The 15789-nt window shown below is 53.4% G+C and overlaps 1 protein-coding gene across 1 annotated transcript in view; it reads right to left on the minus strand.

Moving 5' to 3' along the window:
- Positions 1–12126, minus strand: part of WNT3A (wingless-type MMTV integration site family, member 3A) — a 47767-nt gene extending 35641 nt beyond the window's left edge. Inside the window, exons 1-5 of the mRNA XM_011965745.1 lie at positions 12003–12126; positions 11357–11447; positions 6410–6582; positions 6242–6325; positions 2618–2893 (exon numbers count right to left, since the gene is read on the minus strand). Of these exons, the coding sequence (XP_011821135.1) occupies positions 2618–2893; positions 6242–6325; positions 6410–6582; positions 11357–11447; positions 12003–12126 (748 nt within the window). The remainder of the gene's footprint in view (positions 1–2617; positions 2894–6241; positions 6326–6409; positions 6583–11356; positions 11448–12002) is intronic.
- Positions 12127–15789: the final 3663 nt, after the last annotated feature.

Below are 15789 nucleotides of genomic sequence, written 5' to 3' on the forward strand. Positions count from 1 at the left end.
GAGGTCAGGAGATTGAGACTATCCTGGCTAACACGGTGAAACCCTGTCTCTACTAAAAAATACAAAAAACTAGCCGGGCGAGGTGGCGGGCTCCTGTAGTCCCAGCTACTTGGGAGGCTGAGGCAGGAGAATGGCGTAAACTCGAGAGGCGGAGCTTGCAGTGAGCTGAGATCCGCGGCCACTGCACTCCAGCCTGGGCGACAGAGCGAGACTCCATCTCCAAAAAAAAAAAAAAAAAAAATTGTTAAGGAGGCAATGCTTCTCAAGGCAACCTACAGAATCAATGAAATCCCCATGAAAATCCCAGCAGCATTTTTTTTTCACAAATGGAAAAACTGCTCCTAAAATTTACATATAGTTGAAAGGGACCCCAAATAGCCAAAACAATCTTTTTTCCTGTCCCCTCCAAACAATCTGGAAAAGAAAGAACAAAGTTGGAAAACTTACTCTTCCCAATTTCAAAACATACCACAAAGCTACAACAATCAAAATAGTGTGGTATTGGTGACAGACAGACATACAGACCAATAGACTGGAATTGAGAGTCCAGAAATAAACCTATACGTCTATGAGCAATTGAGTTTCAGCAAGGGTGCCAAGACCATTTGATGGGGAAAAGAATAGTTTTTTCAATAGAAAGCACTGGAATAACTGAATTTCCACATACAAAAAAATGTGGTTGGATTCCTACCTCATACTACATACAAAGATGAGCTCAAAATAGATCGAATACTTCTATGTAAAAGACAAACTATTAGGTTCTTTGAAGAAAACATAGTGTGAATCTTTGTGACCTTAGGTTAGCTAATTCTTGCTTCCGTATGACATCTAAATAAATTGGATTTCACCAAAATTAAAACATTTTGTGTATCAAAGGACACTCTCACAAAAATGAAAAAACCTACACAATGAGAGAGAAATATTCACCAATCATACATCTAATGCACGTCCAGTATCCAGAATATATAAAGAACACTCACAACTCAACAACACAAAGACAAAAAATCCAATTTAAAAATGGGCAAAGGACTTGACTAAACATTTCAAAGAAGATCTACAGCTGGCCCCAAAGCCCATGAAACGGTGCTTGGCATCATCAGTCATCAGGGAAGTGCAAACTGAAATCAGAAGGAGGTTCTACTTCACACTCTAGAATGGCTAGAAGTAAGAAATACAAGCACCAGATAACAGTGTGTCATCGAGGATGAAGCTGGAACCCTCAAACAATACTGGTAGGAATATAAAATGGTGCAACTGCTGTGGAAAATAGTGTGATGGTTCCAGCACATTGCAGCCTTGACCTCCCAGGTCAAGCAAAGCAAAACAGAATTACCCTGTGACCCAGCAATTCCAATCCTAGATACAGAAACCAAAAGATGTGAAAAAAGGTATTCAAACATATGCATGTCCAAGAAAAGGCCACAGAAGCATTATTCACAGCAGCCAAAAGGTGGAGACCATGCTGATATGCATCAGCCTAAAGAATGAATAAACAAGCATGCTCCATCCATGCAATGGAATATTATTAAGCCATGAACAGGAATGAAGTGCTGAAACTGTCCACAGTGCAGGTGAATCAACACGCTCAGTGAAAAAAAGCTAGACGCAAAATATTGAGCGATGCCGTTTCTTAAACAGGCAGAGTAGCTAAATCACAGGGGAGAAGGTAGGCGGGTGGGTGGCAGGGGCTATGGAATGGAGAAGAACGGGAATGGCTGCTTAATGGGCACAGGTTTCCTTTTTCCCTTTTGGGCACAAGACATTTTGGAACTAGGCAGGTGATGGTTGCACAATTCTGTGAGTATACCAAATGCTACTGAATTGAATACTTTAAAATTGCGGACTTTCTGGTATGTGAATTTCACCTCAACTTTTTAAAAAAAGATGCTAAAATTTTAATCTTGCCCATGTTCTCACCGTCTCTGTCTCCCTGTCTCTCAGTTTCTCTCTGTGTGTCTCTCTGTCACTCTTTGTCTCTCTCTTTCTATTTCTGTCTCTCTGTCTCTCTGCATCTTTGTGTCTCTGTCTCTCTGTTCCTCTGTGTCTTTCTCTTTTGGTCTCTCTGTCCCTCTCTGTCTCTCTCACTGTGTGTCTTTGTCTGTCTGTCTCTGTGTGTGCCTCTGTCTGTCTCTCTCTGCATCTTTCTGTCTCTATCTTTCTCCGTCTCACTGTTCCTCTCTGTGTGTGTCTGTGTCTCTGTCTCTCTCTGTGTCTCTGTCTCTATTTCTTTCTCTCTCTGTCTCTCTCTGTCTTTCTCTCTGTTTCTCTTTCTCCTCCAGCGTGCCTCCAAACCTCTCCCTCCTTGTAGGTCTTTCAGTTTGTGTATTTCCTCTGCAAGTCTGGCCTGTGCCCTGGCTCCTGGGAGCAACCCCGCCGCTGGCCATTGTTGGAGTCACCCTAGAATGCCCGCTTTCCTGTCCAGGGAGCAGAAGGAGGAGGGATACCTGAATAACCCCACGGGCCCAGATCGTCCTCCTGGCAGTAAGTGGGAAGGACCCTAGCGTCCACGTGAGGCGCTGTTCCCACCGTGTGCACAGATAAGAATGTCAGGCTGCGCCAGGCAGGAGACTCTGTCCCACTCCAGACTCATCTGCCCTCCCCCAGACCACTCCTGTACCTTTGTCCAGCACAGGCCCGAAGATGGCCAGGCTGTCATGGACGGTGGTGCAGTTCCACCGGCGGCCACGGAACTGGTGCTGGCACTCCTGGATGCCAATCTTGATGCCTTCGGCCACGCTGGGCATGATCTCCACGTAGTTCCTGCAGAAGCGGAGCTGCTTGGGGACCAGGCCTGGGATGCTGGCGCACAGGATGGGCTGTGAGCCCAGGGAGGAATACTGTGGCCCGACAGCCAGCGACCTGCAGAGGGCAAGACCTGGCGGTGAGTGTGGGGCTGGGACAGTGACACAGATGAGCAGGCTACAGACCCTTTGCTCTGGGGCCTCAAGTGCATTTGGGTTGGGGGTGGGCGAGACGCAGCTTCCACCATGAAGGAAATCCGATTTCTTATTTTGCAAGTAAGATAATTTTTACTTAAAATTCCAATTAAAGATTCTCTATGGCCTCTAAAATAATGTTCATAAACCATGCCTTCTAATTGCTTTTTTTTTTTGTGACAGGATCACACTGTGTTGCCCAGGCCAGAGTGCAGTGGTATGATCATGGTTCACTGCAGCCTCCAGATTAGCTGGGACTACAGGCACACACCACCACAGCCAGCTAATTTTTATTTTTACATTTTGTAGAGACAAGGACCTGCTATGTTGCCCAGGCTGGTCCCAAACTCCTGGCCTCAAGTGACCTCCCGCTAGAGCCTCCCAAAGTGCTGGGATTACAGGCATGAGCCACCTTGCCCAGCTCTTAAGCCTATATGTTATACATGAAGTGCTTGACACAATGCTGTGTGTGGAATAAATAATGCTGGCTATTTAATTTTTTCTAGATGTTTTGATATCATCTATGTGTTTTTCTGTATGTTTCATCTGGAAGTCTGATTTTACAAGGCCAGGAACCTGACCTGCCCTACCCCCAATACTCAGCTCAGAATCCAAGTTGTCCAGATCTGTAATAGGACATGATGCAGCCCCGCATTCCTGCTCAGTACAACTGCCTGGGCCTCGTTCACACCAGGTTGACCTGGAGCCCATTGGGGGACTGAGGGCTAGAACCTGAGAACTCAGGCCGGGGACTGGGTCAGGTGGGGACTGCCCAGAGGAGGGATGCCTTTGGCTTTAGGATTGGAGGAGGAGACCTGGTTTCCGGGATGTAGGCGTGACCCAGCACAGAAATCACCGTGGAACTCAGACCCATCCTGCCAGCCCGCAAGCCGGCTTTTGGCTATGTACCCCTAGATGTAAACACGTGTCCACAGTGAGACGTGTTCAGGAATCTTCCCAGGCCTTTGAGCCTGAGAGCAGGAACTTGGACGCCACCCAAGCATCCGTCAATAGGAGAGTGAATAAACAAATGAAAGCCGCCTCTAGGGTGCCACCCTGCTCAGAAAACCAAAGGCATGGGCTCCCGTGAGCACGTGGGGAGGAGGGGCTCAACCGTGAGATGTTCCTGGGGCCCTCTGCATCACCCAATCTGAACTCAAGACCAGGCAACACTCATCCGCAGGAGAGTCAGCACCGTGGTGACCTCACTCCTCGTTTTCTAGGTCCCAACAGCTCCCAGGCTGTGCTCTGCTTTGGCAAAAGACATTCGACATCTGTGCCTTTTAAACTAATGTAATTAAGTTTAAAATTAATTAAAATACAAGAAATGTAAAACTCAGCCCTTCAGTGGCACCAACCATGCTTCATGTGTGGCCCGTGGCTACCCTGAATGGGACAGTTAGATAGGGAATGTGCCTGTCATCAGGGAAGCTCTGCTGGGCCAGCCTGGCCGAAGTGCTCTGTGTTTAACTGGGATGTTGGTTACATGAGTGCTTCACATCAGAACGAATTGAGCCATGTGCTTAGGGTCTTCCATTTTGCTGTACAAAATACACCTCAATTTAAAGAAATCACCAGGTCCTTTTGGGCACTGGTGGAGGTGGGTGGAGAGAGAGTTCCTCATGCTTACGACCACCTGTCGATGTGCCCACTGGATCCAACCAGTCTGGATCTCTTTAGTAGAGACCCAGCGTTCAGGGTCCCCAGTATGTCTACCCTCTGGAGATCTGGCCTCCCTCTCCCTGGTCACCTTCCCTCCTGTCTGGCCCCCATTTGAGTGCATAACCTCACGCCAGACCCCATGGGCATCCCCAGGCCACCACCCAAGCCTGCACCCCTGTGGTCTGTCCTTGCACAGTCGGCTCCCTTGTTCACTCCTTTATCCATTCACTATACGCAGGTACCCTGCCCCGGGTGTCCCTGCACACCCCCTCCACCGTTTTGTAGATTCCAGTACTCCCAGGAAGGCCAGCCCTGATGCAGGCTGGGTTGGTGTCCCTGCTGTAGGTAGCTGGACAGTCTTTTTCCTTGTTTCCCTCCCCCATCCTCTCTCTTCCTTTGAGTCCCGGCCACTGGATGACCATCCGGGGTCCCTGGGGTATGGTGTGCACTGCCACTGCCCAAGCCCAAGTGGTGGTAGCCAGGGTCAGCTGTCACTGATCTGGACTGTGGGAGAGAGGCCTCTAGACAGGAGAAGGTGGGTTGAACCAGGCCAGGGAGGTGACCATAGGGGCTGGACTCGTGGTTTTCAAACCATGCACCTCAGAGCACCCAGGAACCCCAGCAAAGGGGCCTTGAGGTGCCCATGTAGAGTAAGGCTGGGAGACCAACTGTCTGCTTAGCCCAGGACTGCAGGGGCTTCCTTTTTTTGTTTGTTTGTTTTGAGATGGAGTCTCACTCTGTTGCCCAGGCTGGTGCAGTGGTGTGATCTCGGTTCACTGCAACCTCCCCCTCCTGGCTCAAGCGATTCTCCTGCCTCAGCCTCCCGAGTAGCTGAGGTTACAGATGTGCACCACCACACCTGGTTAAGTTTTGTATTTTTAGTAGAGACGGGGTTTTGCCATGTTGGCCAGGCTGGTCTCAAACTCCTGACCTCAGGTGATCCACCCGCCTTGGCATCCCAAAGTGCTGGGATTACAGGCAAGGGGCTTCCATTTTTAAGCCAGGGTGAGGTAAGGTGGCTGCCCCAGGTGAGGTGCCTCCATTCCATGAACCCAGATGCTTCCCCTTCACCCATTCTATGGCGAGACTCCATGTGGGATGTTACTTGCAAAACATCCAGCACTGGTTCAGGACGTGCCTGCTACAGTGTTTGGGACAGAGCAGACTGACGTAAGCATAAAAAGATAAGACAGATAGATAGAGAATGGAGAGGGTGGTGGGTGTGAGATAAAGCAGGCTGACTTCAGCGTGAGCTGTGGACACACAAGGCTTTGATGTCCAAAGGCTGCATCTTTTCCAGATGTTTGAAAATTTTCCTAATGGAATGTTGTAGGGCACAAACATTTGAGTGTCATGGCTGAGGCCTGGGAGTGTGTCTGAGAAGGGCTGGGTACCTAGGCTCCAGGGCCAGCCTGGCTTACAGCCAGAGAAGTGAGCAAGAGGTGTCCGAAAGAAGGAAAAACTTGAGTAGTTGAATGTCCTTGTTTACTTGGAGACTTAGAATGAGGAGAAACAAAGGAATCCACTTAGAGCTTGCTGCTTACAAAACAGGGACTGCCCTGGGGGATGTGGCCATTTCCAAGGTGCATCCCTTCTCCGACGCTAGACGCTGGATTCATTTTGGGGGCTGTCACTCTGCCTACCCCAGAACACTATGACCAGCACGGAGCCAGGGTTACCTGGGCTCTCAGGCTCGGGGCTGGGAGGGGTTGCCTTTTTCCCGGTCTCTAGGGAAAGCAGAGAGGGGGACTCCCAAGTCTGAAGCCTCCGTTCTCAGGGTGCTGAGTCAGCCAGCTCTGTGCCCCTCTCACCCTCCTCCTGGGTGGGCCCTGGCCCACCATATTCCTGAGTATGGCCAGGGTGCAGGTGGCCAGCTGCCATCCCAGAAGTGGGTCCAGCATCCCTGGCCTCTAACAGCTCTGATGGGTCCCCTCCCTTGACGGGCCCTTGTGGATCTGGGGTCAGGATGGGCTTCTCCTGCCTCCTGTGGACCAGAGGGCCCCTCTAGTTCCTTGAGTTGCTTCCTGAGAGATTTCGCCTTCTGACAGCACCAGGCCACCAGAAGGCCTGGGCCACAGACCCTGCCTGAGGAGGGTGGAAAGCTGGCAGGCAGAGGGGGAGCTCCTGTGGGGCCAGGAAATAGTACAGAGGAGGGCCCAGGAGGCTCACTGGGTCGCCAGATTTTGGTTGGGCCTTGAAGGATCAGTTGGGTCATTAAACAGAAAATCAAAAATAAGGCTGGGCACGGTGGCTCATGCCTGTAATCTCAGCACTTTGGAAGGCTGAGGCAGGTGGATTGCTTGAGGCCAGGAGTTCAAGACCAATCTGGGCAACATAGCAAGACCCCATCTCTACAAAAATACAAAAGTTAGCTGGGTGTGGTGGCACACACGTGTAGTCCCAGCTGCCTGGGAGGCTGAGGTGGAAGGATCACTTGAGCCCAGGAGGACAAGGCTACAGTGAGCTCTGATTACACCAGACTGGGTGATAGAGTGAGACCCTGTCTCTAAAAAAAATTAAAAATCTAAATTGCACAGGCACTATCCCTTCCCCAGCCCCCAAAAGCTCCTAGGATCCAAATTTCTAATCCAAGGAGAATGCAGATGCCTGGAATCCATCAGTGCTTGAGAAACCATGACCTGTAACTTCCTCCTCCCACACCCTGTGGGCCAGGCTTGCCTGGGACAAGGGACAGACAGGCCTGTCTCAGGGTCTCGCCAGGGAGTATTGGCTGCAGTGAGTTGGGGAGGGGCTCTGCAAACGGAGAGTGAATAAGAACCCAGTCTTCGAGATCGTGTGTCCCCAGGGTCCTGTTCTCAGCACAGGTTCTCAGGATGCATCAAATACGATGCAACCTGGACTCCCGGATCCGACCTTGGAACATGAAAAGGACGCTCATGCCCAAACTGGGGAGGTCAGTCTGCGTATTTTTTGTAGAGACAGGGTCTTGCAGCACTGGGAGGCAGCAGATACTCCCTTTCCCTTTCCTGCTCATGCTGGCATTTCCTGACCACCTCTGAGTTCCAACACCTAAGCTTCTCAGATCCAGAGAAGAAGAAGGATCTGAGGGCCAGGCTGCCACCTCCGGCATCTTGCTAGGCAAGCTCCAGGGACCTGAGCCACCGCTGTCTCCGCCAGACTATCGACATGGCCTTTATTATTTGTAAAATTTTATTAATTTACTGTTTTAGAGATGAAGTCTTGCTCTGTCATCCAGGCTAAGGGCTCACTGCAGCCTTGACCTCCAGGGTTCAAGGGATCCTCCCATCTTAGCCTCAGCCTTCCAAGTAGTTGGAACCACAGGTCTGTGCCACGATGCCTGGCTAACTTCTGTATTTTTTGTAGAGATGGGGTCTTTCTATGTTGCCCAGGCTGGTCTTGAACTCCTGGACTCAAACCATCCTACCGCCTTGGCCTTCCAAAATGCTGAAATTACAGGTGTGAACCACCGCGCCCGGCCACTGTGGTCTTTAGAGAGCTAGTCCCTCCTCTTCCCTTCTCCTGCGGCCTCTCCACCTTTCCAGCACTCTTGTCTCTGAAAGGGAGCCTTGCTGAAGCTGGTTGTTTCTCCCTTCCACTACCCAGCATTGCTCCTGTTACTACCACCACCCAGCCCCTTACCTGGCCTCCACCTGCTGGGCAGAGCTCACTGGTGACCTGACCACAGGTTCCAGTCATGTGGCTCCCCAAAACCCACATGACCTGCATAGGTGGCACTGGGACCTCCCAGAGCAGCAAGCCAAGGCTCAGGGAATGGAGCTTTGCCACAGCTACTGGCTAATACAGCAGAACAGGGCTTCCTGCATGCTGGCCTTCAGGGGCCGCTGCTTTCTAAGATCCTACAATGCCCTTCAAATGTGTTGATGTAGTTTGGATGTGTGTCCCCTCCAAATCTCATGTTGAAATGCAAACCCCAGTGTTGGAGGTGGGGCCTAGTGGGTCCCACCCATTTAGGTCTCAGAGGCAGATCACTCGTGAATGGCATGGTGCCCTCCCTGCGGTAATGAGTTCATGCAGGAGCTGGTTGTTAGAAGGAGCCTGGCACCCTCCCCTGCTCCCTCTCCTGTGTGTGCACATGTACCCCCCCTTTACCTTCCACCATGAGTGGAAGCTCCCTGAGGCCTCAGCAGAAGTAGATGTTGGTGCCATGCTTGTACAGCCTGCAGAACCCTAAGCCAATTAAACCTTTTTTCTTTCTAGCCTCAGGCATTCCTTTATAGCAATGCAGAATGGACGAGTACATGTATGAAACCCCAGTTCCTGCAAAATAACATTTACAAACGAGTCAGAGATAAATGGCGCAAGTCACACAGAGCCTGGACAGCCTCCTTGCAGCTGACGACCCAAGACATCACAGGGCTTCCTGTCCCCAATGCAGCCCCCTTTCCACCCCAGGAGGCCACCCGGGGGCCATGGGTGGTGGCCCTAACTGTTGCACCTGCAGCTTTGGGACTGTTGGAACCTCAGTTTCCCCAGCTGAACTGGGTGGTTATGGTTTAGAGCAGGTTCCTCTAAAGGGTGGCCCCAGAAGCATGAGTGCCATGGGGAACATGTGCTAGGTTCATCCAGGCTGCCTCTGGCTTGGACATTCTAAGGCTAACAGGGAAACTTCTACGGCTCTTGAGTCTAAACTTGCTCCATGGCCGTGTCTGTCTTCACGAGGACTCTGAGGGTCCTTGGGGGCTCCCTTGGGCCAAGTCTCTGGGGAGTCAGTCTTGCTGATAATCACCCTGGCGGGGCCAGGGACCTACCTCCACCCCAAAAAAGGGTCCCCAAAAGAGCAAGGTAGTAGCAGACTCTTAAAGCATGTGGGGGGATGGAAAGGGACATCAGGTGCCCGGAAGGTGACAGGCATGGACAGACCCTGAGCACTGGCTGTCAGTCCGTGGCTCCTGCCTGCTCATGGCCTTGGGCGGAACAGCCACGAGTGGCCACTGTCCTGCCTGGTGCCCTAAGACAAGCGTGGCCCCAGCCAGCAGTCAGGGCCAGGAGCTCCCACTTGGGCTTCTGATGAATTCTCCAATCTCTCCTTCGACCTCTCCCACGCTTTGTAGGCATGCAAACAAGAGTCTGGTCAGGGACAAAGGGTCCTTGCTGAGGGTCACTCACACAAAGAACCACAGGTAAGCACTTGGGCGGCGCGAGAGGGAGGGAGGGGGCGGTGATCTTGTCAACCGTCACTCCCTACTCACTTCCTGGATGGATGCCATCGATCTGGATCTCAGTGAGGTCTGGGCCCTGCCTCGGGGCGGTGGGAACAGCAGGGGCAGGAAGGCTGGGCCCAATCCCCCGGGAGAGGCTGAGGCCAGCCTGCCCTCCCTGACCCCATGCCCTGCACCCCGAGCCTGTGATTCACCGGATGGGGAATTCATTCCCTTTCCCCTCTCACTGCCAACACCACAGTGTCCCAGGAAGAGTCCATGTTTCCCACGTCCAGCCGCCACACAGCTGAGTGGCTGGAATTCTAACTGCCCAACTGGATGGGACACCAGATATCCCTCTGGCCATGCAAAATCAGTGTCCCAAGGGAATGTGCCCCTGCTCTTCCAATATCTCCAGCCTCTCTTGCTCTGTCCACTTTCCCTGGAATCCCAGCTCTGGAGTGAACGGCAGAGCTGGGCTAGCAGATTGCAGCACTCCAGCACCACAAGGCCTGCTGGAACCATCGTGTAATCATCCAGAAGTCCCCAGAAACGGAGATGATGCTTAGTGAGTTTTCAAAAACGGAACACAAACTGTTTCTATTCTTAGAAAAACAAAAAGTTGAAAAAGTTGATAAGATCACAGACTTGTCTTTCCTTCCAGATTTTCACAAATGCTGTTAGGTTCTTTATTTATTTTTTTTTTCCCCCCAATAATAGTTTGTTTTGAAGGGGAGGCTGTCATATTCACTCAGAACACACACAAATGTAGTTTTGTAAAATGGCCCCAGTCTCTAGACCCACGGCTCCCACCGGTGGCCAAAGTCACAGCAGCCATGCCTGCAGCCCACAAGCACTAATGGTTTTTCTTCCTCACTCCCTCACTTCTGTCGAAAGGCCAGGCAGCTCGCCAGAGGTACGGCAGAGATGCTGGCTGTGACATGCAGGGGAGGAAGGAGGCTGGCCCAGGACCACAAAGCAGGCGGTAGGCTAGCCCAGTCCAGACCATGCTGGCCTCTCCGGCTTGGTTTGGTCCCATGTGCAATTTCCCATCTTATGTGGTGGCACTGGAGGTGCTACCTAATCCCTATGGATGGAGGCTCAGGGCAAAGCGTGGAGGCCTTCTCGCAGCCACACAGCTGTGGGGATCCTGAGTGGCCATCACATCCAGCCTCCACTATTCCCGTGCAAGTCCTTCTGAGGCTGGCAGGCTCTTAGGTTTCTCAAGTCCAGGCCTGGTGTCTTTCAGCAGTAAAATTTAGCAAACTCAGAGCACCCATGTACCAGGGGCACAGCTCTGTGCTTGCATGTTTGCTGGGGGCGTGGGGACCTCACAGTAATGCTCCACCCAGGTGTGTGGACAGAAGGCCTGGAAGGCAGGCATGGGCTTCAACTAGGGCCCTGTTACTCATTTGTTTGTTTGCTCTTTCTCTCTTTCCCCTCCAGGGCCTCAGTTTCCCCATCTGCCTAAAGGGGTTATGGACCCCTCTCCTACCTGAAGCTCTGAGAGAAGAGGGGAACAGTGCGTGGAATGGGGGCACTGCTCTCAGGCCCTGCTGCCCTGCTGGATGTCATCTCAGCCTCCTCCTGGCCCGAGAGGGACCCAGTGCACCCCACTTGCGGGCCTGCCAGGGCTGCCCCTCCAGGATGCAATTTGTGCCCTGAGCCCAGCTGGCCACCTCCTGGGACCCCTCTGGCTCCAGCACAGCTGCAACACAGGCAGATATGGAGGACCAGGGCAGGTGCGTGTCTCTGCCATGGAGGGTCCTGCTTGGGCCAGTGGGCTTCCCCTCTGTGGGGCCTCTGGAGCAAACATCCTGTTCCAAATCTTTGTCTTCTTAAGATCAGGGCCACTCCATGGGCAAGGATAAGGTTTCCTTCCTCAGACCTGAAGCTCAGAGTGTTTGCCTGTTGGTGGATGACATCCCAGCTCACCCAGGCTGAGACTTCCCAAGGGTGCCCACCTGCCCGGGAGACCCCTGAGGCTCTGGCTTCTCCTCACACCCAGTGGTGGAACTGCAGCTGCCTAGAAGACCACTCTTGGCAGCTCAAGCACCTTGTGAGCTGGCTAGGGTCCCCAGGATTTAGAGCCCCCAGGTCCCTCCTGGGTGTCGGCACCCCTTCCCAGTCCAGGCTGCCCAGCCCTGCCTGGAGCTTTCCCAACCCGCACCTCCTCCTGCCCGCCGGCCCAGCTGGGATTACTGACACATACTTTGAACGAGTCCCAGCAGGCACAGCGGCTCCTGTGCCCGCGGCCACGCACTTGCCAGTTTCCCTGGGCGGCAGCGGCACGTTTTGCCGGGGAAGGAATGTGGAAGCAGCAATGTGAGAGACACCTCCAGGGTGTCACCTGGGGAGGCCAGTAGGGAGGCCAAGAAGGAGGCCATGTGCCCCTCACCAGCCTCAGGGTTGTAACCAGTGAGGGGTGGGGTGGGGTGGGGGATTGTCCAACATTAAAGTGCACAGCCTGGGCCATGAAGCAAGACTCCATCTCAACAAAAAATAAAAAACATTAGCCAGGCGTAGTGGCATGAGCCTGTAATCCCAGCTACACACAAGGGGCCAGGATGGGAGGATTGCTGGAGCCCAGGAGGTTGAGACCAGCCTGGGCCACATGGTGAAACCAGTCTCTACAAAAATACAAAAATTAGCTGGGCGTGGTGGTGCGTGCCTGTGGCCCCAGCTACTCAGGAGGCTGAGATGGGAGGATCGTTTGAGCCCATGAGGGTCGAGGCTGCAGTGAGCCGAGATCACATCTCTGCACTCCAGCCTTGGTGACAGAGTGAGACCCTGTCTATGGGGCTGTACAGGTCTCCTTTGTGAATGACATTCTTTTCCTTCAGCCTCGGTAGCTGCAGCTCAGCACTTCCCAGGTACCATTCGGGGCACTGGCTCTCATCCCTAGGGAGCCTTTTCTCTTCAGGAGCCAGAACCAGCCTCCTTGGCACCTGCAACCTCTGCCCCAGCCCTGCCCCTTGAGCCACACAGAGTCTAATCCTTCTTCCCCAACCAACTGCCTTCAGAGACATGAAGTGGGTCTTCTGAACAGAAACAGCAACGCAGTCCTTCAACTACTCGTAAAGGGGGCAAGTTAGAAGACTCGCGTTTTGGTCAAAAATCCAATGGATAAGGGCTACAGGCAGTGGTCCACATTGAGAGACCTCCCCACTCCCATCACTGCAGGTGTGGCTTCAGGCTGGCTTTCTCAGACTAGAGTCCCAACAGAGGGATGCTGTTGGTTTGTTTTTAAATTTCCATTATTACAAAATCCACAGGAATGGTTGCAGCACTGTCAAACCGCTACAATGTCACCAAATCCTTTTTAAATTCCCAATTTCTGTTCTGGTTTCTTCATGGACAGATGGTCAAGCGTTCACATTTGGGCTCTGCACGGTAGGCCCCACGTTGAGAAGCCCCAACGGGGTCCCTTGATGGAGATGGCACGAGCCCTGTTGCCTGCATCTTGGGAGGGCTGCTGGACACTGGAGCTTCCCTCCTCACAGCATGGCGATGTGCACAAGGGACCCAGTGGAAGAAGTGGCCACTGAGTGGTCACCACTCCTAAGACTAGGCTGCTGTGACTGTATCTACTCATCCTGTTCTCCCTGCTACAAAGGATTCCAGGAGGCTTATGCGAAGCAAACATCATTGGAACAAGCCTCTTGAGTCAGAGGGGCAGCTGGCCTCAAGGGCCCAAGTTGGCCAGTGCCTGAGGTGCCAGCGCCAGGCAGGAGGAGCTTTTGTGCTCTGAAAGGGTGGTCCCTGTGGTGGCTATGGATCTGTGGCCACTCCTGACCGTCACCCTCAGGAGGGGTTTGTGTGTGGGCAGCTCTGAAGGGCAATGCCACCCCAGGGCCTTGAGATCCCACAGCTCTGGGAGGGCTGGCCTGATGACTCCACTCAACTCGTTTCATGAGTTTTATTTACTAGTGACTGCTGTCCTCAGTGCCAGAGGCAGAGATGAGAGACAGAAACTGCAAAAGACAGAGAGACAGAGATTAAAAGAGATAGAGTGATAGAAACAAGCAGAGAGAGACAGACGGACAAAGAGTGAAAGAGGCAGAGACAGACACAGAGAGATAGAGACAGAGATGGGCAGAGACAGATACAGGGAGGAGCCAGACAGACAGGGAGAGACTGAGAGACAAAGGTATGGAGACATGGAGGAACAGAGACAGGGAACAGAGAAACAGACAGAGAGACACAGACAGATGCAGGCAAAGGGGGAAGGAAGAAGGGGCTAGGGTGAGGCCGGGCCTGTGGAGGGAGTGTGCCAGTCGCAGGCTAATGTGGAGGCAGGGCAACTCCAGGAGTGGCACCCATCCCTCCTATCACGAGGCCCTTCCCATCTGAGCTTTTGGGTACCCTGGGCCATGTCCCTGCCCTGCCCAACTGGCCCCTCTCAGTCCCCGAAACACCCGTGCTGCAGTCACCTGCCCACACGCCGCACATGTCTGCCTGACCCATCATTCCAGCCGAGCTCCTTCCCTCCTGCACCCCTTCCTGGCTCCTGCCCCCTAAGCTGCCTCTTCACCTGACCCGTCTTCCAGTCAAGCTGTCTCCCCACCACAGTGAGGCCCATCAGGACTGAGGACACGGGGCGAGGTGCCTGGCGGTGGTGTGGTGCAGACACTGGCTGAGTAGGGCCTCCAGGGGTGCCAGCCCTCCAGCCCATGAAGGGCTGGGATGAGGGGCTGAGCTCTTGTGCCCAGGAGGTTGTTTGCACCCATGAGTGTGTAGGATAGTGGGGGGCCTGAAAGTGTCTACATGTTTTGTCGAGGGCTGTGTGAGGTGCCCTATAAAAATGGAGGTCACGATGTGTTTCTGTCATAGTGACAAGCTCGAGGTCCAGAGGGATGTGAGGGGGACCCTGGAGGGAGCATGAGTGAGGCTGTGGAGCAGGTCAGGGGCAGGGAAAAGGCTGAACACCACCCACACTGCACTTCCCTGGGACAACCGGGGTGGCCATCTATAGGCAGCCAGGCCTCTGTGCTCAGGAGCCCACAGTCCAGCAGGAGCTGGTGATGGCCGGGCAGAAGGAACCGCCTGAGAGGGAGAGCAGGACTGGGTGAGGGGCGGAGCTTGCTGTGCTCTGACAGGCAGCAGGGGTGGCTATCGCCAGGCCTGGTAGCAATTCCAGGTGGCTGGGAGGGTGTGAGTCCCAGGGGAGGGCCAGGACTGAGAACGGAAGCAGGAGGTAGCCGTGGCGGGAGTGCCACAGCCCAGTCTGGTAAAGGCAGCAGAGGGACTTGAAAGATGAACAAAATCCAATTGCGAGCCCCAAAATGGGCTTGGACCCTGGGGAGGTGGTGGCGGGAGGCACAGGCCTACGTCTAGGGTCCTGGTGGGGTCCCTGGGGAGATGACAAGATGCCATTAACCCAGACATGGGAAGAAGAAGGGAGAGGTGCTCAGAGTGCCCTGGAGTGCGGGCGTGCCCGGGGATTGTTCTCAGATGGGGCCTCGGTCTCCTTGCAGCGCAACTGCCCTGTCCTCTGTCTATGTGGGCTCTTCCATGAATTCTTGTTCCTGAGAACTCAGCTTAGAAGGGGTGTGCAGGGAGGTGGGGGTCACTAGGTTCCTGCTGTCTGTGGCCTCATGGGACGCAGGTGGTCAGGTGCATAGGCCTTGGTTTGGTCTCCTGCCTGGCTCCTGTCTGTCACTGGATGAGCTCAGAATGGATGCCCCTGGACATCTGTGCAGCTCTGAGCCATTCAGTGTTAGACCAGGCCCATCTCTGCATTTCAGACCCACTCGGCCTTGGGACTGCTGGCATCTGCTGCGTGGGTGTAAGACACCTCTGGGCCACCCAGCCCTGGGGAGGCAGGTGGCCCTTCACTCTCTCACAGTGCTGCTGGCCACACAGGGACACCTTTGCCTCTCCCTCTGCCAACTTCAAAAGTCTAATTACCCTGATTTGGGCTGTTTCCTGGTTTGTTTCTCCAGGTGAGGAGATTCCCCTTCACTTTCACTTTCATGTGCTGGTGATGGTGGAGGGGGGAGAAGCAAGGGGCCAGCGGCTTCATGTTAGGGAGGGGCTGGGGGCACAGG

This window comes from Mandrillus leucophaeus, unplaced genomic scaffold (assembly GCF_000951045.1).
Source record: "Mandrillus leucophaeus isolate KB7577 unplaced genomic scaffold, Mleu.le_1.0 Scaffold734, whole genome shotgun sequence".
NCBI lineage: Eukaryota > Metazoa > Chordata > Mammalia > Primates > Cercopithecidae > Mandrillus > Mandrillus leucophaeus.